Below are 25653 nucleotides of genomic sequence, written 5' to 3'. Positions count from 1 at the left end.
TGAAGAAAAGTCTCCCCACAGCATGATACTTCCACCATGTTTTACCAAACATTTAAAAATTACATCCATTGACTAATTATGTGAATTATGAAGGCAATTAGTTGCACTATATTTCATTTGGAGGCATCAGAGTAGAAAAATCAACTGAATGCAAAATACATGAAACACATCTAATATTTTTATTTGGTCAATTAATTTGCAATGGTCTACCCCGATAAAATACACAGGTGATTTTAATTGTGCTGTAACAAAATGTAAAACTTTTAAAGAGTTTTACATGCCATAGATTTTTTTTAAAATGCAACCACAGGTCTTGGCAATAAATGCCTTTTCATTCACATTAAGGGTAATAGAAAGATTGAAGCACAAATATTGGGGAGACACTCTCTTGTCTTACGAATAGTTATGGTAAAGCTCATATGGTTTTTGGGTTAGCACTTTGCCTGGAACTGATTCTGCAAGCCCAGCAGTGAAACCTGAAGAAAATGTGGTGGGATTTAAATGACCATTTATTAAATCTGCAGACAAATGGGAGGAAAATCACTCTGCATGCTGGGATATTAAAAGCGAAGAAAATCTTCACATAAAATAAAATAAATAAAAAAAACCCTTAAAACTCATTTCACTTATTAAGGTTCTGCTAACTAAAAATGACTTTTTAGCTCAATCTAGGTTAGAAAAAAGTGGAAGTAAATTGAACTGAAACACAGAACCGGGAAAATACTCAAACCCAAAGTGAAAATAAAACCAAGGACAACTTCACAGAGATAATTTTTTATTAAAGTTGATGTGCTGTAGCCGCCCTGAGCCTCACACCTTAAAGCTTTTGGCCTCCTAACTCCACCCACACTGATAAACACACATGAACCTGAAGTCAGAGGAAATTAAGGAAATCACTCAGCTCTCCATGTTCCATAAATGAAGTGTACAGGATATCCTCAATGAGTAAACGCCCTATAGTCCTCCTCCTACTGCCCTCCTCATATCTCTCTTCACATTGTTCCTCTGATCATTATTCAGTCGTGATAAATTAGGGAACCGGTAAAACAGCCAGTGCAGTGACTGAAGGAAGCTGACAGGGGAAGCTCCACCTACAGGCATCCTGCTGGGGAGAGCTACTGACAGGTGATGTTGGGAACAAAGGTTGGTTAAGAGGAGGCAGAGAAAGCTCATAAATGTGCTCCTATGGTCAGTTTTACATAAAGAGCAACAAAGAAATAAGAGACAAAGTTTTTCCGTTTGTAAAGTCCTTGGAGAGACCTTAGAGTTGTTTGGTATGAAAGTGCCTATGATTTTTAATAATTTTGACTTTTAAGGTAAAATTAAAAGAAAAATAGCTAATCGTTATTGATGCAAATATCAATGAAGTTATTGCTTCATTGATGAGTGCAGGAATTTATTTCAAAATGAGTTTTGGCAGTCTTGTACGAGCAATCTGAAAGGGTTATTTGGATCTGCAAAATAAAGTGTATTTTTTTATTGGAATTAACATTAAAATATAATTTATTAAAGAACGATTGAAGCCTACATGGCCACTGATGCCCCTGACACAACTGATTTTATTTCTTAAATTTCCAATAACCAGTATTTTGTCCATGTTAATGCTAATGGAAATAATGGTTTGCAATGTGTTCACTCAATACCTCTTTTTTCTAGAAATCTTGAGCAGAAATATTTTAATAGTAATTTCCTGAAAGACTTGCCGTAGATTGGAGGTTAAAAAAACAACAACAAACAAACAAAAGAAAACTTTTAAAACACTTTGATTGTTTCTGAATGTTTCTGGGTAAACAAATGTAACCTTTAAATGAATCCAAAGACCTCAGTGTTTACTGGGCTATTTCAAGGGAACAAACATGCAAACACGCCCGTTTCCAGTCACAGTTAAGAAACCACACATGTGTACAGGCTCACATTAAAGTACAGTTACTCACAGAGTAAATGCGCACGCACGCACAAACAGGAACAAATGCCTAAGAGGCTGTTTTAGCTCACTACAACAGAGACTTGTGGTATGGAAGCATATGCTTTACAGAACATTGCACTGGCTTGTGAAAATAAAAGCGCTCCCCTCTGGTGCATTCTCCTACGCATATATAATCAAACACAAAGCATAACATATGGTAAGCATCACAGGCATAACAGTTCTGTTCATTTAAGTCGAAAGTGTGCAGCAAAAACTCTCAAAAATTAAATTATTTGGATTTGATCTGCATGCTTGTCATGTATGTAAAGATTACACATGACAGGCAGAAAATAAGAGGGGCCAACTAATGTAGCTTGCACTGCATTACAAAGAGTGACTAAAGCAGCTTCTAATTTGAAAATGATAACTGCATAATTCTTGTTTTGCAAAGCTTAGAAATTTGACAGTGACACCTGCTGGCCAGACAGAAACAACTGTTCACATCATTTCGGTGCTTAGTGGTGCATCGGATTTTTGTTTCGGCTCAGTTCAGCTCAGTTATTTACAATCAAATGACAACATAGAATCATCTCTGTGCACCTGACGTAATACTGGTCTGACTAAGATTTAATTGCATTCAATCAGCCACATTCACATCAAGACCAGAGTTTAATTTAATTTAAATCAAATTCATTTCCAAAGAAACGCATAAAAACAGTTTTTATTTCATGTAATAAAAACATATTTTATGCGTATTTTCTTGAGTCTTTACTCTTTATGCAATTTCAGTTGCGTAAAAGAAAGTAAGAACTCTATTTTGAGAGAAACAAATCTCCATCATCTGTCTGCTTTGTTTGGCTGGAGGTTCAAGAGGCACAGACCCTCTCAAAACTCTCTTTTGCTGCATTTGCACCTTCTGACAACATACATTTTAAAAATGCTGTTAAAAATTTATATATTTTTTAAATCAATATTGTATGTGTAAGGACTCGATGTTCTGAAATTAGACATGCTTTCTTTGGCAGGAGAAAAGGATGAACATTGGCTAGAAAGATTCATTTTAGAAGATGTATTTCAAAAAAGTGAAATACGTAACGGTCTTAGCATTGGGTAACAAGGACAGGGAGCATGAAATAAGAAGCAGGCCTGAAATGGAAGAATCCAGCACTGAATAATACAAATTCAGAGTTTAAAAACATGAGGTGAGGGTGGACAGTGACAAAAGAACAAGATGAACTAATCAGAAGAAATGTGGTGCATCTGGGGAAAGCTAGGAAACCGAGAGACAAAACTAATTAACACAGAAAGAGCTGAACTTCAACTCAAAGAAGAAGAACCATGAAAATATCTAAGAAAATATATTCAAATGTACAAATAAGGAACACAAGAGTCCTCTGTTTTCTGGTTGGAGGAGACTGAGGAGACGCACATTATGACAACACGAGCAAAGATTTATGATTCTCTGCGATTCATGTCTGAAATGGATTATTTACCATGTCCAAAGCTAAGATAATAAATGATATGCCTTTTTTCCAGTTTTATAGTCTTTTAGAAGTGTCACTGCCATTGTGTACAGTTTTATTTCAGCGTTGCTCTTGCAGCAAAAGACAGTCTTGAGAGGGCCTGTCCTTAGGGTTTGCATTATTCCTAATGTAGCATATTATTGAAGCTGTTGCTGGTCAGGAACATTAAACCATTATTATTTTGACAACATTATTTTAGTGTTATTTTCCTTAATTTTGTACTTTACTTTTCATTTTTGCAAGTAAGAGAATTTTATTTTTTTTGGAATACAAGAACAACGTAAGGCTCTCTCTGTGAGAAATGGGTTTTGTCTGTTTTGGAAAGGATGATTGTAATTTATTTAGCTCACATACTTTCAAGAGCTTTCAGTAATCTGGCTGTAAAATGTGATGATATTAGCCTTCTGAGGAAACCGAGTGAAAGATGTCCATTTAAAAAATAACTTTGTTGTGGTGCAGCTGGGACCATGTACAATCAGTAAAGCTCTTGGCTGCAATAACCTGCCAAGAGAATGAAGAAGTTTATAGGTATTAAAAATAATGGTGCGCAACAACATGAAGTGCAAGAAGGAAGTGTGGAGGGTTTGTGGTTGTTGGTTTAACATCCCAGGTTCAGTCCAGCACTCGTCTATGTAATGGTGCAAGTTGCTATGTTAAATCCCACAGGAAGGCAGATCAGTCAATGAGCAACGATACTGGAAGCTGTCTTCTGTGGTGTCATTGTTTCCAAAATGGTTTACACTTTACAAAGTATTTTGGTAGCTCTTCTGCATTTAAATTCCTTGACCATCTACCCTTCGTCTGCATCTCCCAGGGGTCACAGATGTCAAGAATTTGACTTGGTGAAGTCATTTTTGCTGGGTTTAATGAACCCGTACGCTCCATGTGCCATGCACTGTTCTTTGTCCAGACACACCTTCAGAGAAGCTGCATTAGGAAAGCTGACTGGCTCAGAAACACACAGCATTATTCTGTATTCTCAGTGACCTCTGAGGTGTTAGGGTCAGGGGGCCTCCGGGGTGCTTACTATTCTGTTTATGACCCTAAGAACGGTGCTTTTCATTCAGGTGGGATTCTCAGTGAATTTTCCAGACTCTGTTTAGAGCCTTTTAGCTGACGCCGTTCACACTGAAAAACTAGATGTGATCTGGGTCATGACATCCATTGTGTTACAAATGTCTGTTGAGTGTGTAGAAAGGGAAATATCAGTTCCCTGTGGTGCACACACATATTTTAAACACTTTTTGAAGACTTTCACCATTGAAATGTAACCAGGCATCAATATGTTTTCTTCACAAATCTCCTGTTTGTCTGATGACAATCAGGAGATTGTGGAAAACTATTCAATGATTGTACCTCTACTTCATTTGATGTGTGGATAATGAACATAGCAGTGTGTTAAATTGGGATTTGTTGAAAACTTTTGATATCTCATAATTCTAATTATTCAATCAACACAGTTTTAACAATGTTTCATTTTTCACTTCAAGAATCTATCATTACACCTGCAGAAACAGTTTCAAGGACAAGCTATGAAACCATGGCGGCACATCAAGCACAAGCTTTTCATCGGTGTCTCTGCCAAAAACATGCTGCAGTATTGGGTTACATCGTCAGATGTCCACAGCAAACTCAGAATCCGCCCCCTTTTTTAAACTGAGTCACAGAGGACAGGTTCATGGAAGAATCATCTACAGACTAACTAAATGAGACTCTGTCAGCAGCTTCTGAATTACTCTGACTGACCCGTCTGGCACCAATAACTATGCCACGTTCAAAGTTGTTTGGATGTGGTTCTTTCTTCACAGGGACGCTCGGGTTCATCGTCCCCTTCATCACTTCTACCTAAATGCTTTGAGATGCTGTCATGTGATTGACTGAGCCACTGCTCATATCAACAAATATTTAACCAGGTGTACCTAATGATGTACCTGATGAGCGTAGTTCACTCTCCAAAAGCAAAATGCCACAGTCAGTTTATTTCTTTGTTTTGCTATTTTCATCGTTTTACAAGATTACAACAATCCAGCAACAAAGATGCTAGTTTGCAGAGCGGAGCATTGCTCAGTGTGGCTAATTTTGGGAATGGCAAGACTATATGTATTTATATCAGTGTAATTTTTGTTCACATTTCTTCTGAGATGTGAGGAGACTGTAGGTTTCAGGTTTCGTAACAAAAAAAAACCACATGAAGGCGTTTTGTAAAGAAGAGGACAGGGGTTGACTGAAATTGCTGAAGCACCAACTTTGTATTTTCCAAAGAGCTGAAAAACGTCCACTTTCACTTCCAACAATGATTGCTAAGCAGATCTTTAGAACCGGTCCAGTCGAAGCAGTTACCCCCAACTGTAGTCCAGTGTCTTTTCAAGCTGGCATCAGTGGGAAGAAGTAAGAAAATATATTTCTCAAGTCTAATCAGTTAATGTAATCCGGTAACACTTTAATTGAAGGGGTGTGCATAAGACTGACATGACAAAAGTTGTAAACATTCATGAACTCTCCTTCATGTTCATCAGTGTCATGTTTATGACAGTGTCATATCAGTTTTATGCACATCCCTTCAGATAAAGTGTTATCCATAATCCAGTATAAATTACCACAAATTGATCAATGTCTGTTAAAAATTTATAAGGTGATGCTGAACCATTAAAAAAAGCAAGTGTCTACTACACAGTATATTTCATTAGATTTGTAGTTCTACTGTACAAGCATATCACTTTATTACATTAAGACAACATTACCCTCGTTGCTGTTTTATCATGGCTATTTCCTGACTCAAACATGTGATGATGAACCCTTGCCTCTATCTGACTTTCCTTGCATTCTTTATCTGATTTGTACGCTGCAGGTAAAATATCTGTCATAGGTGAAAATGCTTCGGGGTCCATGTCAGAATCTGGAATAGGGTTTAACAACAACAACAAATTCCCCATGAAACTTTGCTTCTTTGAATTTGACTCTGATTGCTTTGTTTTCAGTCCTTACTGCCTCTTTGTTTTTATTCGACTTGTGCAGCTGCTAAAATGGGAAATGTACCTCTGACTGTTTGCTTTGAGTCAACTGTGACAGAAGTTATTCTCTTCCTCCATCAGTTTTGCTCGATTGTCCACGACGGTCGGCTGAAAATCAACACATGTAACCTGGTGTCTTTTCTGATTGTAATTAATTCCAGTTGCTTTTGCTCTTTTGCTGTTTAAAAGCTTGATAAAGAAATCAGAACTGAAAACCTGTTAAGTTGAAAAGAGTCTCAGGTTGTTAGGGCGTCTGTCTACATGAATGCCTGTGTGTGCACGTAGGAGTGTGTGGGGGGCAGGGGACACACTCATGCATAGGACACTAGAGGAGGGGAGTGTGTGCGTGTGCATGGGGGATGCGTATATGGGCGTGTGTGTGTTTGTGTGTTGCTACAGGGAGGAGGAGAAGTGAGGAGGCTCGCCTTTTCCCCTCACTCTGACGTGCGTATGCAGCAACAGAGCAAACTTAGTGGGAACGCTGCTCCCTTCACTGAGAGCTGTGGGCTGAGTCGTGTTTTGTATTGGGTCTATTTTTGAGTTTCTGTAGAATCAAGAGGGAGCCACTTCAAGGAATAAAACGATTTTTGTGAAAGTTTTAAAAAAAAATGTCTGGAGTAAACCCGCACTTGGAGGGAATTATTTCGGATTTTGAAGGTTTGTCATTTATTTTCTCTATTTTTCTCAATCCCAGTGTTTATCCTGGCCTTTTATAGTGAGCGCCAGCATCTGTCAGATACTGTCCACAATCTTTCCACTTGGTATGAACTCGCTGGGTTCAAGTCTGTCTTATTTGTGTTTTTACAAGAGTGGTTGTTAGGCTGTCAAAAATAGGGCGGTGGGTAAATGCTCGCCAAATAAGCCTGTCATCTGTTGTTGATTATCCTAGAGAGTAACGTCAGTAACAGAAACAAACGCAGCTTTGCCTTCACTTCAGCATGTTAAAACACCTGCATGTGGCACATCGGACATTTGTCCTACTCTTTTCCCTGCTTTGTTTGTGTGGTGCATCTGTTCCCTTTGTCCTATTTTCCTCTTGTATTCTGTCATCCTTCCTTCTCTCGGCCTTCCTTTCCTGTTTCTGCTGCTGTCAGTACCTCCAGCTGCTGCTCGGCCTGCTGTGCTTGACGTCACGGCCTGATGACGCGAACTATACTCACAAAGCTGGTTAGGGTTCAACAATGAGAAGCGCTCTGACTCAGTACTTGCAAAAGTATTTGTGCCTCTTCAACTTCTACACGTATTGTCAGAAAACAAAATATAACGTGACAGACCAAATGAAGCGGAGCATCATTATGAATTGACAGAAAAGTAATACAAGTACATTTTTCAGCAATGGGCCAACTTCTATGCTTCTTTATGCTAATTAAAAAGTTAATAAATAAATAAAGAAGTTGAGTCCAGTCTCTTATGTTCACAAATGTTCTAATGTGTTGCACTAAATTCGATACACAGTTCTGGAAAAAAGTAAGAGCCCACTGCACTGACCCCCATTGAAAACCTCCTGGTTATTCCACCAAACCAAAACATCAGTATTGTTGTTTCCAAATGAATATGAAATTGTTTTATTTGCTTTATTCGAGGTCTGAAAGCATTGCATCTTTTTTGTTATTTTGACCATTTCTCATTTTCTGCAAATGTGGAGCTTGGTGTTTCAGAGACATACTGTCAGTAGTTCATAGAATAAAAGAACAATGTTCATTTTACTCACACATATACCTATAATATGCAAAATCAGAGAAATTAATCAGTTTTAGTGGTCTCTTAATTTTTTTCATAGCTGTATGTGTTTTGGAAGGAAACTTAATTTTCATTTAGTTGGAGCTAAGCAATGTCTATTGCTTTCATTGTTTGATGATGTGACTTATGATCTGATTGGTTTAGTTCGATCTCTCAAAATTAAGGAAATCAGCACAGATGAATCGTTGCGCCCATAATTAGATTATAATACATACTAACTATATAAGATGATGATGGTGCAGAAAAGTAGTTGGGAAAATGTTTCATCTACAGGAACTAATTAAGTTTGTTTGATGTCTGGATATTAATGAGAGACTGAATATTTCCTGAAACTTAAAGTGGGATGGTATAGGCATATTGTGTCATTTTATAGTACAGCCAATTAACTATGTTCATTTCTGTTCTTACATCAAAAATGTCATCATAGTCTGTCTCTTTAAGAACCTCCTGCCAGTTGCTGCTGCAGTTTACCAAGTTGTTGTAACTGGAGGCATAAAAAGCTGCAAACCAGCAAATAAGACAGCTAAACATATCTGCATCTGCATCTGCATCTGAGTAATTTAGCATGAGAGGATGTGTGTTTTTCTTTTAGTTGTCAGGTTCCTGAGTGTTGGACAAACTCTGATCAAGCTTCTTCTTTGTGTATTTTATTTTTTTTTACTTCACTGAACACCTATATCTATTACTCTTTCATATTGCCCAGTCCTGTAGATAATCATGCAGTAAACCTGACAGAGTGAGCTGCGCTGCTCCTGAGCAGCACTCACACCCATCACCATCAGTGGAGGAAAGTGTTTTTTGACAGTGCACCATTAATGGTTTTTCTTACCCAGAAAAATACCATAGCTTGAAACTTCATCGTTTATTGTTTGGCCTTGTCCTGTCAGTGGGGAGGGTTGCTTGTGTTTTTCTGTGTGCGACCACAGATTTTTCTACTCTGTGAGAACTGACAGCATCTAAAGCCCCACTATGCATGAAATGGTTTTATATAACACAGAGTTACAGTCCTAATCAGTTGACTTATTGCATGTGGCTACAAAACCAAATTTTCTCAAGGATATAGGCAGTGAAGTATACCCGGCCATTTAAGAAAATTGCATTGGCTGCTTGTTATGCACATTCTTTATTAAATAATCTACTGAATTGGCTTTCTGAGGGTTGTTTTGTTAAATTGTTTAATAGCGCTGTCACATAGTGTAAGTTGTTCACATGGTTTATTAGTGGCTTGACCCCATGTTTTCTCCAGCTAATGATATAGCTGTGGGTTTATTCTCACTTAGACCTTCATTGCCTTTCTTCCCTATTTTGTAATTTTCTTGTAAAAATCACTGGTTTCCTAATCGCTTCCTGTTTTAAATGCATATTCAGCACTTGACTCATGTGCTCCAGACTAAAATCTTGATGTCTCAACAATACAGAGATACAAACTATTTATATGTATAGTTAATATGATCCAGTAATGTCTATAAAATGACAGGAACACTCTGGCTGTCAAGCAGCTGACAGCAGGCTAGCAACCTGAGCAACTTGGTTCAAGAGTTGGCCTGATAATATTAGTTAAATTATACTCTGTTACACAAAATCACAAAACATTATAATGTTGTGTTTTTGCTGATAGATTACTACAAAATTTAGTAGATGTTTATTTGAAATGTCTAAAAGTCTATATCATTATAATTTATTTAAAAAAGGACCAATGCACATTAGATATGTCTATTATTGTCATGTAAGATTGAGCCATAGAGACTAATTTTCATTTCGACTGAAGGTGGAAAAGATAACTTTACCATAACTTTAATATGTTATATATTATATCCAATACGTGATGCAGCAGCAGTAGGAATAATTATTGATTGCCTTTTTTATTTAAAATCAATAAGATACAACACAGTTTTAATAAAAATTTTTTATGTATATTCAAAGAGTAAGATTATTTTTATTTAATTTTCAAAGATTGCTCTGCCATTGCTTTAGATATTTACATTAGAAATGCTGCATTATTCTAACATTATTCTATATCTTTATATTAAAGATATAATGAGTCCCAGATTATATCTTTAAGTTTTGGTAAACTAAGGAAAAGCTCAGTGTGGCCACAGATTGCTAATTTTTTGCCTAATTCATATGTTGCAGTGTTTTAGCCATTTTATATAATTTGCTGACCAACTTTGGCAGAAAAGCTTATTGTCTGGTGAGAGCTAAACGTAGCCACAACCTTGGATTCCCCCATAGCAATCACGTAACAAAATGGAAAGCAATGAGTTAGACAGACACAGTGCAGTGGCAGTGTGGGCTTAAATACAAGCTGCACATTTATTATTAGGCTTGACTGGCAACATTTTCACAAAAATGAAATTGTAAGATTATAAAGTTCTTGGACAAGGAATGGATTCCCCTCAAGTTAATAAAGAAATGTAAGCGTGACAAAATGAGCGTTACTGTATTCATGAATGATTTCTTTTTTTCTAAAATATGTTCCTGGAACTTTATTGAACAGTCAATTTACAGGAAATATGGTGTATAGAGAGGGGGAGGAGACCAGGAATTGAACCCAGAACAACCACGTTGGAGGTTGTACGTAGTGCAGTAACACCTGAGGCCCTCAGCGCCCTATTAGTAACGCTCGAATGGTTTTACCTGCAATGCTAGTAAAAGCATTGTGTAAAAGAACATGTCTCACTTTCCCACTACATATTGTGACCTTTTCAAAAAGTCACTGGTATCTTTTAGAAGCTTTTTTCTGCTTTCAAGTTAGACTCTTGTTTTTGTATTTTTATTCTTTTTATTTTTCATTTTAAAGGAATCTCTCACTCCTCTGGAATTATTCTTATTTCTTTTTTCAGAAACTGCTAATTAGTGCACCTGAATAAAAGCAATTGGAGTTCAATTTCAACATCTTCGCGATTTTGCTCTTTTATCTTTATTAATCAAGTGATTGATCAATAATCACCTGATTTAAAAATGCTTGTGAGACCAGAACATTATTCATGTGTTCAGTGGGCAAAAGGTGGGATAAACCTTGCATCACAAATGAAAAAATTGTCTTCACATCATCACAATGAAGGGAAATTTAAATTCAGCAGACCAGTTTTTGGAGCAAGGGAGGTAATTGGAGAACTCTGAGAAAACCCACAGAGACTTAACGAGTGTATCTAAGCTCCATGCAGCGTCCCCTGCTGAGATTCAAACCTGCAACCATTTAGAGTTAACTTAGGCAACTGGGTCATCCTCCTCTCTCTTTATTATATTTATTATATTCTCAAATTAGGGCATGTAATGAAGTTATATTTGTAAAAAAAAAAAGAAAAAAAAAAAAACTTGTTTCATTTCGGGGTAGTATTTTTTGTTGCCTGTGCTTTTTATGCAGCTGTTTGTGTTCTGGTCTAAGGAGAGCTCGATTATTTTATTGCTTGCAGTAGAGTGTGTAAATTATGTAAAAAAAAAAAAAAAAAAAAAAACTAAAGGAAAAAACTGTGTCATATCTGAAAATCAGATTAGTTTCCCCTATTAATTTGTGGGGAGACAGTTGAAATGTTATTGTGTCTAGTTCTTAACCAACAAAGACACTTTTGGTTTAAAACTAAGAGGTTGGGGCAAACTTCCCTCCCTGTGGGTGTAGAAGTGTTTAAAAATAAACATATTCTCATTATACATACATAGTTTTCACAAGCATTTTGAACGCAACTCTACAAGTAAACATGAGCACATGTGTTGTATAGGCGCACCGCAGGCCAGAAACAGATCAGATAATCAGCACTGTGTTTTGAACTGAAGGAAACTTTCTTAGGGGGTGTGTGTGTGAGTGGTCTAACTTGTATATAATTACGATGCCAGCTCTTGGCCACTGGCTGTGGTCCTCTACTTTTCAATGGAAGTCAGATTCAAGCTGACTTTCAGCCCAGTGAAATCTTCCCAGGGGGTATTTCCATCCCTCTTTGTTTGCGTCTTGGACAGTGCAGCCATTTCCTCGCATAAACCAAGAGCAGGGAAGATGCATTAAAGTAAAAACATGGAGTCATGGAAATTCTTTGTTCTTACGACTGGAGGTGGATGATATTTGGCTGACTGTCTGCATTAGAACATGGAGGGAAACACCTTAAGCTGTTCCATGTAAAAGTGTGGAAGTAAATATTATATTGCACCACACACACAGCAACCAAGTCATGTCACAACAATGCACAGAATAAACTGTAAAATGCAATGAAAGCCTGGATGTGTTTATGGGTGAAATAAAATCAGAGCATGATTTAATTATTTCTGGTCAAACCTCACATATTAATTATTTGACATTTTAGCTAATTCCTAATGGGAAAATGCTATCAAGTGGAAAAAATAGGAAGCCACTTAGTTCATTTTTTTATTTAGTTCTGGCATTGTTCTTTATCTCTCTTTTTTTTTGTATGTACTGTCTGTTTCAAGTCACCCCAGCTTCTCAAAGGAAATGCACCAAGGTCTTGACTAAACCCAGGGTTTTGTATTTCATAATTTTCATCCACTCTTTGGTGGATCAAATTAGAAATTTTGGATCAATGTCATTTTGCACGTTTCAATTCTTGAGATTGTCCTAAAATTTCCTAAACCCCTCTCTGTTGAACAATAAAATTTATGGTAGATTCTACCTTGGTGAGCTGAGTAGGTCCTCCTGCAGCAGAGCATCCCCAAACCATGGCATGCTTTACATTTGCTATGAGATTATTTTCAATGTTATATTTGATTTGAGCAAAACATGCCCTCTGATCTCCAATTTGGACTCATCTGTGCAAAAAACTGCAGAAACCCTGTTTTTTGTTTCTGTTTACTTTGTGAATCTTCAGTCGGGAATTGCATTTTTTTTAGGGATCAAAGGTTTCTTCCTTCCACATCACCTAAGGAAGTGTTTGTCTCTTTCTGATTGTAGAGGTGTGAGCCTTCATATCCACAGTAACAAGTCTTTACTGTAGGTCTCATGGTGACATTTTAGCTTTAAAACAACAAACAAAACAAAAAAACAACTTATATCTTGTGCTCTAATTTCAGGGAATGCTTTCTTTGACAGCCACACCTGGCTACCCTTAAATTCCCTCCAGGCTGATAGTCTCCCAGCTCTTTATTTACTTTTAAACTCACTGATATCATGCAGTAACAGTCAAATGCAGCTAAAGGAAGAACTACTGATTATAACTTAACAGACAGTCTAATAATCACTGTCTGACAACACTGTAAAATACCACTAGAAAAGGAACAGGAATTTTACTTTAAAAGGGAAAATGATATATTTGATCATGTTAAGAAAAGGAAAATACATGCCAATTACTATATAGTTATTTCTTTGTTTTCTCCATGCAGCCCTTAAGAGGTCCTTTGAGGTTGAGGATGTTGACACTTCGTCCCATTCTTCACCCGGCTCTCGCCGAGCCACCAACTCCCCGCTCCGTAACGCCATGTCTCCCACCAGTATCTACTACCGGGACCTTGGCAGTGCCTCCCCCGCTACCAACAACAACAACCTCAACTACTCCCAACCACGGTCCATCATGGGTGGCGGTGGCTCCAGGACCCCTGAACCTGTGTCACGCCGTTCTGAGCTCTCCATTGACATCTCCTCCCCTAGCAAGCAGGTGGACAACATCACCAGCCCTGCCTCCTCGCGCTTTGTCAGCAATAGTGTGCTGAAGCGCCCCGAAGTCTTGGGACACTCCAGGACCCCAGAGATGGGCCACAGGAGGGAGGTCACATTTGCCAAGACCCTGACTGATTCCCCAGTGATCCGCCGCAACGAGGGCAACAATAACAACAACGGGATCATCCGAGCTCCTGAGCAGAATCACACACGCAAGTTTGAGTCGCTGAGTCTTGGTGATGTGCGTAAGCCTGAAATCAACATCACTAAAGCTCCCCCAGAGAACAATGGCCACCACCCAGCTGTGCACCACCCTCACCACCCCAACCCACACCACAACACCATCGTCACCACCTTCCGCTGCTCCTCTCCCAGCCACGCTGGACGCAAGTCTCCTAACCCTGACAGTAAGTCTGTGCAGCTTTATCTCAGTACAACACATGCTTGCTTTAGTCATATTCTGTTTTACTGTCCAGTTCTGTCTTACCAAATACAACTCCAAGCAGGATTTCTGTCTTAACCAGAAGCAATTTTCTTTAATTGCCTTGCAGATGACTGTACAACTGTGTTTTTAGCAAAATTTTCTTTCTAAATAAGAAAAAAGTTACAATAAAAAGAAACTTGGAAACATTTTAGACATTTGGAGTAAGTCCTAAACTTAGAAACGTTTGGAAAAACTTCATTGTCAGTATTTACATCTGGTCAATTATTTATCTGTGACAGAAACACCATTATTTATAATGAAGCATTAATGCAGAAGACCTATACTTGAACTTTTATCAGTGTAAATGCAGCTTCAAACTGTTGTCCTCTCCTTTCTGCTGGTATGTCACATTGAAAACTTAAGAAAACCTTTGAGGGCATGAGTACCTTTTCAAAGAACTGTTCTTGAAAACCTTTACAACTAGTCCTGCCCCACATTCAATATCACTCCCTACTTAACACGTGAAAAAGTATGACCTTAAATTTCTTAGACCATGGCTAGAACATGTCATCTGAAAGCAGTTTTTTAAGGTTTTGTTGGCTCTAGTGGCCTTTATTTGAAAGTTGTTTGACAGTAAGGAGGGTAATGAAGGAGGAGGAAGACAAATGGCAAATGTCGCCAGGCTGGGAATCAAACCCCTGAAAGCAGTTTTTACTTTTTGTTTTATTTTTATCCCATAAGTTACCATATTTTTTCGGACTCTAAGCCGTTACTTTTCTCTGCGCTTTGAACCATGCAGCTTATAGCCCGGTGCTAATTTCTGTGGATATTTCTTCAACCGTCAGGGGGTTCTTTAGTACGAAGTGAATCATTAGAAGTCAAAGAAGGAAGTGCAAATTTTCATTTAGAAAAACACATGCCAGCAGCAGGCACAACGGAGAAATGTTTTCAAACTCATATGATGCTTTAAAGTTGAAGGCTATCGATCTAGAAGTACAGGAGGGAAATAGAGCTGCTGCATGTAAGCTCGGCGTGAATGAAACTATAGTTCAGCATTGGAGACAGAGGGCCGCGTCCTTAATATATCCAGCAGATTTATTAGGATGCAGCTGGTTTAACTGCATTGCTTTTTCCCCAGTGAAGTTTCTTTGAACTTTCCCCTTAAGACAATAGCTGTAGGTCCACATCCATTCACACTATTCTATAACTGAGTGAACTAGTATTAGATATCGCACCAAGAAACGAGCCAACAACAGGAGCAGCTTGTCTGATTAATCGGATGTCTGCCTGTCTGCCAGTAATACAAGAAACCGTGTCCTTGGAGAACCATCTGTCAGCAGTAAGAGAAGGCAGACTGACTGTCTGTATTTGTGGTTATTCATTTCTTTTGTTCATGGAATATTAAAGCTTGGGGGATTTTTGTTATGTGAGGAAAACCTCACATGGCAAAACCAGTTTGGCGTGGCAGTTGAGCTCTTAATTAGAGTTATGATAGAAGTGAAATTATACATGTATGTAACTGAGAACGAAAACGTTTTCCCCTCTGGGTTGGATTAGTTCTGTTTGATTCTGTATGACAACATGATCCAATTACATGCAGAGTACAATGGATCATTCCTTCTCAAAACCACACTACTGCATGTATTCCAGTGCGGAAAAGTTTTGAGTGCAATTACATGGCTTACAGATATGTGTGCCTCATTTTAATAACACATAGGCAAGTTTATATGACCTATATATATTTTTGTGACACTTATGCATGTTAAATTATTTTGGCAATAAAAGTTAATTAAGTTCATAGATTTATTGGGTCGAGTGTGTAAGATATACAGATGTGGACACAAGCGTTGACGGTACTAGTAAAGATCTGAACAATCTGAAATTTGATTTGAAGTAAATAAATAAATAAAATTCAGACCAAGTATCTTAAGAAATACTATTTTTGCTCTATAACTCCTCAAAAACTGTTGCACATACCTAACAATGGACCTGATGCATTTCTTCAAACATTCATTCTTTGCTTTACATCAAACCCAGCAAGTGTTTGTTGCTCAATCTGAGCCTCATTGATTCCAGCACTTCTTCTGGAATCATTCAATATAAAAACAGCAAAAAATATATTAAATTGTTGTCTATATGATTTCATTTCTATTATGATTGACTCCTTGAAATTGTCCTGTTTCTTTCAGAAACTCCTGCTCTTTCAAGCATTCTTCCTTCAGTATCTTATCTAAACAGTGCTCCTCCTTTATGCTGTTTGAAACAGCTTTTAGGAGTATTGAACTGAGAAGAAGTTTGTATGATAAACTAAACACTGGAAACTCATGCATGAAATAATCAAGGCAACACAGTAAATGTTATTCCCTGTTTTTGATGAGGGAATAACAATGTACTTTCTACTATATAAAATAGGAAAGATATTCACCAGACCATTTCAATATTGTTCAATCATCTTCATCACTGCCAAAAGTAACATGTGAAATAAATGACTGTAGCTACTAGAGGAAAACTAGGTCTTTTTGAGATGCATTGCTATTAAATGCATTACTCAGGTATTTTTGTACTTACTTTTTGATAATATATAATCTTTTTCTGATTTTAGGCCACTTAATGTTTTGTACTCTTGGCTGGGTCACACTATTATGTGTTTCCAGATGAAATAGCCCACTTTATCATTTAGCAGATGTTTTTTCTTCAGACTGTGAACAATGCGCCAATGTCTGAGTCTGTCCGTGTTCGCCAGTGCTGCAATATGTCATGTTGTGTTCTGCCTGTTTGCTGTCTTTTGCAAGCAACTATAAATCTCTTACCTCTGTCTTTGCTGAGGGTTTGACATAGCGCTGTCAGAGATTATTTAGGCTCTAGCTACTTACTGGTCCAGAGGGAGGGGCCCAGTCAGGAGTCGAAATTAGTAGTGACCAGACTGGGAGTCCTAACGGCTAAAAAATGTAACCCAAGCATTTTTCAGGCATGAAACAAATACTTTCATTTTGATTTTAAAAAATATTCTGAAAAGTGTGGCGTGCAATTGTATTTGTCCATTTTGAAGAATCCCCTTTCACTGCAGTCATGGCAGTAACCTTAGGCTATGTCTGTTTTAGCTCTCAGCTTGTGACTGAAATGTTTAGCTTTCTTATTTGTAAAGCAGCTAAACTCAGTCAGACAGGATGGAAACATAAATACAGTTTCATCTGAACCATTGCTTTGTAGCTGGCTGTTGGCTTATTGTGCAGAATCTCTAGTCTTCTGCAAGATCTAATTATTTTGCTGATGCTACCATCACTATGTTTTACTTGGGGATGATGTGTTCAGGGTGATGTGCAGAATTAGCTTTTGCAGTCAAAGACAGCGGGCTGAAAACTCACCAAAAAAACAAAACAAAACAAAACAAACTGTTGTGGTTTAAATTTTTCCCACACTTGCCATTTCCTGCATGGCTTGTGGCAAAACGAACAGACCTTCTTATTGCTTTTCGCCTGTCTCTCTTTTATAAAGGCAAAATTTTTGAAGTTCAGCACTTCCCTCAGAATTTCACTCTTGAGCTGTTAATCTCTGTAGCTCCTCCAGAGTTACCATGTGTCACAAGGCGGCTTCTCTTATTAATGATCTCAGAGCTTCGACTCTGAATTTAGACAGACTGCTGTGTCTTGTTGGGTTTTCAGAGATGTCAAAAGCTTGTATTTTCTTTGACATTAGAACTGCTATGAATGTCTGGACAACAGCAGACAGGTCATAACTGGAGCTTTAGAGCTGACCTGTCTGCTGTTGTCATGATGCTCTTTGTTCACTACTGACCTCTAACAAACCTCCATGGCCTTCACAGATCAGCTCGATTTATACTGACTATTTACTTATACGGTCACTTTTAGGTGGTGCCTTAGTAAAGGGGGCTGAATATAAATAATACTTTTGCAAAGGATTGTGAGAAATCTATTTCTCTATTACTTTTCGCTGATACGTTTAATGTGTTGGGTTAATCTTGTTATTTTTTAATTTTTTTATTATTGTTTTTTTTTCCCCTCCAGGGGGTCTTTTTGTGGGCTCTAGTGTCCCTTATATGACAGTAGGCTGACAGGAAAAGGGGAAGGAGAGGGGGGAAGACATGCGGCAAATGTCGTCGGGTCTGGGAATCGAACCAGCAACGGCCGCGTCGAGGACTCAAGGCCTCCAAACGTGGGTCACGCCACCCCCTACGCCACCACAGCACGCCCATCTTGTTATTTTTATGTGAATATCAATTGGGATTTCTTGGCTGCTCCATAAGCTCCCTTCCTGCCCATTCAGTTTTTCCACGGCAAAATGACATCACAAGCAAGTGCACACAGAGTCCACTCTGCTTCCTTCCTTGTTCTTTCAACTGGGATTGTTTCCCCTGCAGTGTGACCTCACTGCAGGGTATATCCTCTCTCTTGGGTCTTGTGATATTATAATATTAGTCCATCAGCTTCCCAGCTCCTGGTGCTCTGTACTGTTTGGAACATCAGGATATTTATACAAAAGGTGATCCTTATAAATTTTTATGGGCACGCAACCATTTTGTGTGAACTGTTACTGATGGTTGCTTACTGCTGGGCAAATAGGTCATTTAGGCTCAAGAATTTAGTCTTACTTCTTTCCAGTAAAAAGCAATTGATCATCTTTTGAAACCACATCCTCAACTTCAGTTACAGAAAGACAGATGTAGTTATTTGTCTTTTAGGGAGTGAGACCAAAAGCTCTCTTCCAATGGGTCGTGGTACTTAACAAGAGTGAGGCAAGAATTATAGTAATTTCTGAGTAAAATGCAGAGCTGACGCGAGTTGAAGCCTTAGAAAAGTCCTATCTCAAAATGGGAAGGGACTTTTACTTAGATGAATTATAGAGACACATTTTAAAGCAATGGCAAGAAATCCCTCCATCTGTTTTCTGAACCTCCCTGTTCCTGTTCAGCATGGCGGGGAGGAATAGCCATGCCAGTAATCCTTGCATCCATTGCCAACATCCAGAAGGATCTATTTTTATAGTGTGGCTAATGATGAGACTTCATTCCATATAAACTCACAATTATTAAAATAATTAGACGTCTTGTCAAAGTGAAGTGTGTCTTATCAAACAAGATCCAATTGGAATGAGCTTGACTGCATCTAGTGAAGTAACTGGAAGGTATTGTTATTTGTCCAGATATGATTTGTGTCCCATGCAAAAAGACCAATGAGACTCATGGACTGCTCAGGATCAGCTCAAGGAACCTGAAAGAATCCCTAACCTTTAGTCTCAACACCAGATCAACACCTTAGGCCCAACAAATTCCCCAAATTGCCGTTGGATGGAGGATCTTAGGGATGCGTGGGAACAAGTCCAGTCCAGGCTGTGCAACTCAGTGACTGCCAATATCCTGACTCCAGATAATGAAGGTCAGTTGTGTCTATTCTATTAAAACAGAGCTGATATTGGTCAGAAATGGTAGCATTGTTGCAGAAAGCGATGAGTGTTAGCCGAAGTAGAGAAAGAAAATTTGCATTAAAATAAGCAGCATGATAAGATAAACTGATGGTTACTTTGGAGGAAGACGCAGATCTTTTTATAAGAAAGCATGCCGTCAGCAAACATAGAACAGAATTGTAGTAGTAGTTTGACATAGATACTATTCCATTAAGGGCACTTTGTTTTGGCTTTTTCCAGCTATCACCCTTCATGAAGCCTTGTAGGTTCAGGAATCTACAAACATACAAAAAAAGACAAGGTAATTACACTCAAGTCTGGGTTGAGACTGGCTGATTGAGGCTTAGAAACAGAGAGTTGCTTTCATGTTAACATTAAAGATGAACTTCCTCCATTTTTACAGCTACTAGAGAGCAGTGAGGTCAGCAGGAGCAGCATTCAACCATAAACTGCATCCTTATCTGAGGATTGGTGGGTTATCATTGTGATCACATCCTCATTTAGTTTCGTCTTTAGTCATGACTCTAGGGAAACAACCACTTTTATAGCAGTGGCCCAAGGGTAAAAATAACAAGACTGAAGCCAAGAATATTTTTTGGGAAGATGTGCATTTAAAGAGTGGTAGTGCTATTGTGTCATGTCTTCCTGTTGTTCTGATCAAGAACAAAAGAGATATTGTCACGTCAGACCAGCAGATTCTTTAAGTAGAGCTGGAAAATGGCTTCAAACTGTCCAAATAAACACACTGTCTTCAGCTACATTTGTCTTACAATTAAGGTGTAACTGTTCTGGTCAAAGGAGCAAGTGAAATCATTTGTCTTTAATTTGGATTGACCTTCTGAGACTGAGGGGGAGGGATCCACAGAGAGTGATTTGTCTCTGCTTGTCCGCAAGTCAAAAAAGGAGTACGCAAACACACTCTCGTTATCTTTGGATTTTTTTGGCTGATTTTCATTGTCTCTCATCAACAAGCCCTCCCACACACACTCACACATGCATTCAGCCATACATGCACCCTCAGGCAGAGGCATATCCGAGGTCAATCCTCTCCCAGTGTAATTACTCTGGACTGATCCCAGACCATTACTCAGCATGACCTGTCGGCTAATTACCCTGGAAAGAAAGAAGTGAGAGGCAAAGTAGAGGAAGCAGAGATTTTTGTCTTGGTCCTTATGAGGGAGAACTGCTGCAGCGAGAGAAAGAAGTCAGCATCTAGATTTAACAGGATGATTTTAATGAATATGACTGTAATAGTCACCCATTTTGACATATTGAACTATTTGTAGTATTTAAAAAACATAACCTGGCTACAGAAGTTTAGGTTTACTTGTTCAATTACTTTTGATTGCTAGACATAATAAAACCACAAAAGCAATGTTGTGTATTAAAAACGTTCCTTACCAGACGTCTGTAGGCATCCCATGTTGTCTGACCGTAGTATATTAATGTTGGACTCTTCATTGGGTAGAATTGTTCAATTGTCCTCCAATACAAGTAGAAAAATCAGTTTATTTATGCACATTGATATGGTGAAGGCGACTTGGTGAGGTTCAAACCGAGCACCAGAATGGGAGAGGAATGGTACTTAATTATCTTTAACTGTGACATGGTTTGTGGTGCCAAATGGGCTGAATTTTTGATTCCTGACCACGTCCATCCCATAGAGTGCCCATTTTGTGATTACTATTTCCAGAATGATCACCATGCCAAAAAGCTCAGATCATCTTAAACTGGTTCTTTGAATGTGTGGAACAAGAGATTATCATCATGGATCAATTGCTGACAAATGTGAAGGAAATGTGTGATGCTGTCATGTCAATTAGGACCAAAATCTCACAGGAATGATTCCAATACCTTGTTAATCTTATTAAGGCAGTTATAAAAGCAAAAGATGGTCCAGTTCAGTACTAGTAGAGTGTTCCTAATAAAGGGCATAGACCTGCTTTTGCAGGGAAGCACAGATTGTTAAAGACAGTGTGTCTGGTTGAGCGCTCTGGAAGTCAGTCTCTTACATCCATGTTGTTTAAAAATGCCCTGTAGTGAGAGCAGCGACAGTCCCTTCCAAATATCCAGAACTGAATTTTGGTCTTGTGTTTCTCCTCCACCAGGAGGCAGTGTTTGATAGATAACATCCAATAACAGGATAAACGGGACAAAACCACATTTCCTTCCTTTTTACACTTTAATTTAAAATGACACGTTATCTCTTGTATCACAGTAGTCTGCCTTATGGCTGCAGCCTGATGAAGCACCTGGAACTGAAACATGGACCACAAGAGTGTAACTTCAGGAGAAATGTATCAGAACAGAGATTACATGCCCCTCTCATGGAATGAGATTTTTTTTTTAACACTCTTGCATATTATTTCCTCCATATACTTATATTTAACACTGCTTTGAAGTCTGCAGAAACTACCAAAGCTTGAGAATATTTGTAATAAATGTCTTTATCTGAAAGGGGGAGGGATTGTAACTGAGCACTGGGAGGGTGACCATACAACCCCACACAAATAGACTCACACACACCCATCCATGCACGTATACACACACAGTTCCGCACTCCCAGATAAGGTTTTCGGAAGTTGAAGTTTACTTTGAGCATCTGGGGGAAGTCAAGGGTTAAAGAAGTTTCCCACCACTGCAGAAAGACCTTTGTCCTATTCAGTCATCATGCCATGTCCCACAGCTGCTGCAAACATCAGCTTCCTGTGTATGCTGAGCACCCCAATGCAGATACCGACTTCTTCTTTAGCAGATTCAATTTCTCTTCCCTCACATTTGTATGAATATATTTCTTTTGGCCTAACACTGAACTCCACAGGAGGTTTTACTTAAAGGCTTGTTTTTGGCAATTACACACATAACAAAACTCCAATCTTGTCATAAGATGAAAGGCAGATAGTAGATATGGGTTTCAGGCTGTATAAAGCAAGCTAAGATAAAGCTTATCTTCAATTATGTGATCCAGCTCCATTTGGATCCTCTTTGTTTATTCAAAGATTAGAGGTTCTTTTGTCCAAGAAACTAATGGGGAAATCATGTCTTTTATATTCACAGTCAAATTGATGAGACAGAATCTTTAGTTCTGTCAGTTATCAAAACAAAAACAGACATTGCATAGCTGTGCTTTGTTGTTTGCCATTTTTAGTATTTAAAGAAAACCTTTTGTTAGGTTTCCTTCTGACTTCAAATGATGAATATGCAAATCTTTTGAATTGAGTAAGCAGATATGATTTAGAAGAACAAGGAAATATACATTTTCTGTAATAATCAGCCTTATCATTCTTTGCTAATGACGTTTCACACACTTGTTAGCTCACAGACAACATGCTTCAAAAAGAGCCACCGTACAATGTCTGCATGGACAGATGGTCAAACATGTCACATTCCTGGCATCTGTTGAGATGAATATGAGAGCAGAGATTCAGCAGCTTTTGTTTTTTAATTTCTGTATCTAACTCTAGTCATTGGAAAAAATATGAATGGAACTTATAGTTATACATTTTCTGCACTGAATACAATGGAGACGCCTGTGGCCCAATGAGTATCTGCTTTGCGTCAACTTAGTTGGAAAATTTGCACTTTTACTGCACGTCTTATACTCAAGTCACACAATTTGATAATCAGTAATCACAGATTTCTGAGCATAAATAAAATTTGAAAGTCTCAAACCCAGCAATAACACTGAGCTGCTAAGATATTTAACCAAGGGCTACACAAATATTGCAGCAATAAACTAATAAAAACATTTAATCACATTGTACCTTGAATGGTTAATGTAGCTCCCTCTGACATCACAGTCAATTCAAAACCTCAAAAGCCTTTTTAAAATTGTATTTCTGCATTATACTGTACACACCTGCAAGCCGCCTGTAATGGACCACTTGTCCTTTCACATCTTATAAGACAATCAGCTGAGATAAAGGGCCATGTGAGTATTTAAATCATATAGCTGGGAGTGTGGAACCAAAGGGGCATGGTTTACAACTTAATCTCCCCAGGGTCGAGCTCTGTGTCGCAGTCCTCATGCACATTGTCCTTATGTATTTTGGTGCATTCACTGCAAAAACACAAAATCTTACCAATTAATTTTGGCTTAGTTTGTGGTGCAAATATCTGGTGAATGGTGAAATGAGAGAAAACTACATACAAGTAACCTTTTAGCGAGCTTTAGACTGAGCTTGTTTTAAGTAAATAGTTCCTTAATATTGATGAAAAGTAGCAGTTCCACTGTCAGATTATGGGGAAAATGTCTTATTAAAAGTAAAATAATCTGCCAGTGGAGCTAGTACTTTTTTTAAAGCCAAGTATTATTCATCCAACAGCAGCCCTCCCCTCCACTACAAACGCACAAGAAGTAAACAGGTACAGAAAACAGCGAGCAGCTTCAGAAGTCACTATCTAAATGTATGATGTAGACTGAATGCACATTGCAAAGTTATATGAAAAAGCTTTTAAAATCTTTATCATGTTGTGGACAAGTACTTTCAGTGATGAATTAATATGCGCAGTTTAAATCAGACTTTGAAGAGTGAACTACATACGGTACTTAGCCAACAGACTGCAGGACTGTGCATTAAAAAGTAATTCCTCTTATGACATCTTAGAAGCTACTCTTGCCTAAACATTCAAAAGCACAGTTCAGAAGGGTGATCTTATGTTGTCACAGAGATTTACGCTGACAATTTAGGGATTTGGATAATTCAAAAGAAGCTTTTAGGTTCTCTTTCCTAAAAGGGAACGCCATAATCTGTTTGAAACATAGACGTGTCGGTGGAGCTCAGATAAATGTCTAGTGAACTTTCACCTACAGTCTGGATGGCATGAAAAGCTCGGTGATGCTACTCAGCAGACTGAACACATCAACATCACTCAGGAGAACAGGAGGCAGGCAAGGATGAGGAATTCAACACTGAAAGGATACAGGGGGCACACTGTTTCAAAGGAACAACCACTGGCAGCCGGAAATTCTGGAGGTAAAAAGAGTAAAAGTGATGCTCACTGATCCCTGAAAGCAGAACTTCTCCGTTGGCCGTAATTTGCCTCCCTGCATGTCTTCGTGGGGTTTCCATTAAAGATAATTAGCATCATAACTCGGTTAGATGTTTCTGGAAGACATGCAGCAACTACATAAATAGTTTAATTACAGAGCTGCTTCCGCTTTTTTTTTTTTTCCTTCCCTCTTACTGGCTTTGAGTCGTCCCCTGCCCCTGCAGATCCAGGGATTCCCCAGAAGGCAGAGCCCATGGAGTCGCTCTGTTTATTGTTCATTAGGGAAGGCTTTGCCTCGAGAAGATCATGAGATAGATCTAAGTGTGTGTGAGTCCTGGAAGGGGTTGTTTCTTCAATTAGATCTTGTTGTTGCAAAGAAAACTTACTAACAGCTGCTAATCTAATAAAGTGTGAAGTTGGACCTTTGAATCCCCATCCAAGCAAGAGGTGAAACAGAAAAAGGCTCACAGGAGCGATGACTTCTACTTGCAGGGAAATATACAGCAACCACACAGATTTCACGCTTGGTGAGTATCAAGTTTGGTTGTTAACGTTTATCTCAAAGGCTTTCATGCGTTGTTTCACTAAACTGAAATCGGACACTGGCTGGTTGAAGCCAAACATGTCCGATCCTCATAACTCTTGTAAAGATGTGGATAAGGGAAATTAATGAATGCTTTTCCCTTTTTTCCACTGTCATAATTTAGTTGCAGTATTCCCTCCTATGAGACTCTGCTGCTTAGTTTCTGTCATTTTTTGGAGAAACAGTCTCTCAATTCACTGTCTTTGTGGTGTTATTTTAAAGAACACATGATTTAAACTTATTGTAGTTGGCTGGTTAAGGCTACAGTTTCTCTCAGACTCTGTCTGAGTCCTGGAAGGATGTTTCCACTTAATACAAATGAAGAAAACTTTGGCGGCTTAGAGCTCACAGATAAATGTCATAAGCAAACACTGTTCTATCAATGAAAACCATAAAATCTGCCCAGTTTTTTTGTCCACTTTGGGGTAACCATATCTAAAGTTCATAAAATCAG

At 38.4% G+C, this 25653-nt stretch overlaps 1 protein-coding gene across 4 annotated transcripts in view; it reads left to right on the top strand.

The window, feature by feature from the left end:
• LOC122829274 (septin-9-like) overlaps nucleotides 1-25653 on the top strand; it is a 79068-nt gene that overhangs the window by 19455 nt on the left and 33960 nt on the right. For 2 of the 4 annotated variants that reach the window (XM_044113706.1, XM_044113707.1), the window contains exon 2: nucleotides 13506-14186. In XM_044113706.1, coding sequence (XP_043969641.1) covers nucleotides 13506-14186 — 681 coding nt within the window. Of the gene's footprint in view, nucleotides 1-6876; nucleotides 7098-13505; nucleotides 14187-25011; nucleotides 25144-25653 lie in introns of those variants that run through there. The other 2 variants (XM_044113704.1, XM_044113708.1) reach the window with 2 other exon arrangements.

Source organism: Gambusia affinis, linkage group LG04 (genome assembly GCF_019740435.1).
Source record: "Gambusia affinis linkage group LG04, SWU_Gaff_1.0, whole genome shotgun sequence".
Classification (NCBI taxonomy): domain Eukaryota; kingdom Metazoa; phylum Chordata; class Actinopteri; order Cyprinodontiformes; family Poeciliidae; genus Gambusia; species Gambusia affinis.
Note: the sequence above shows the minus strand (reverse complement) of the source record. Positions and strands in the feature narration are given on the sequence as shown.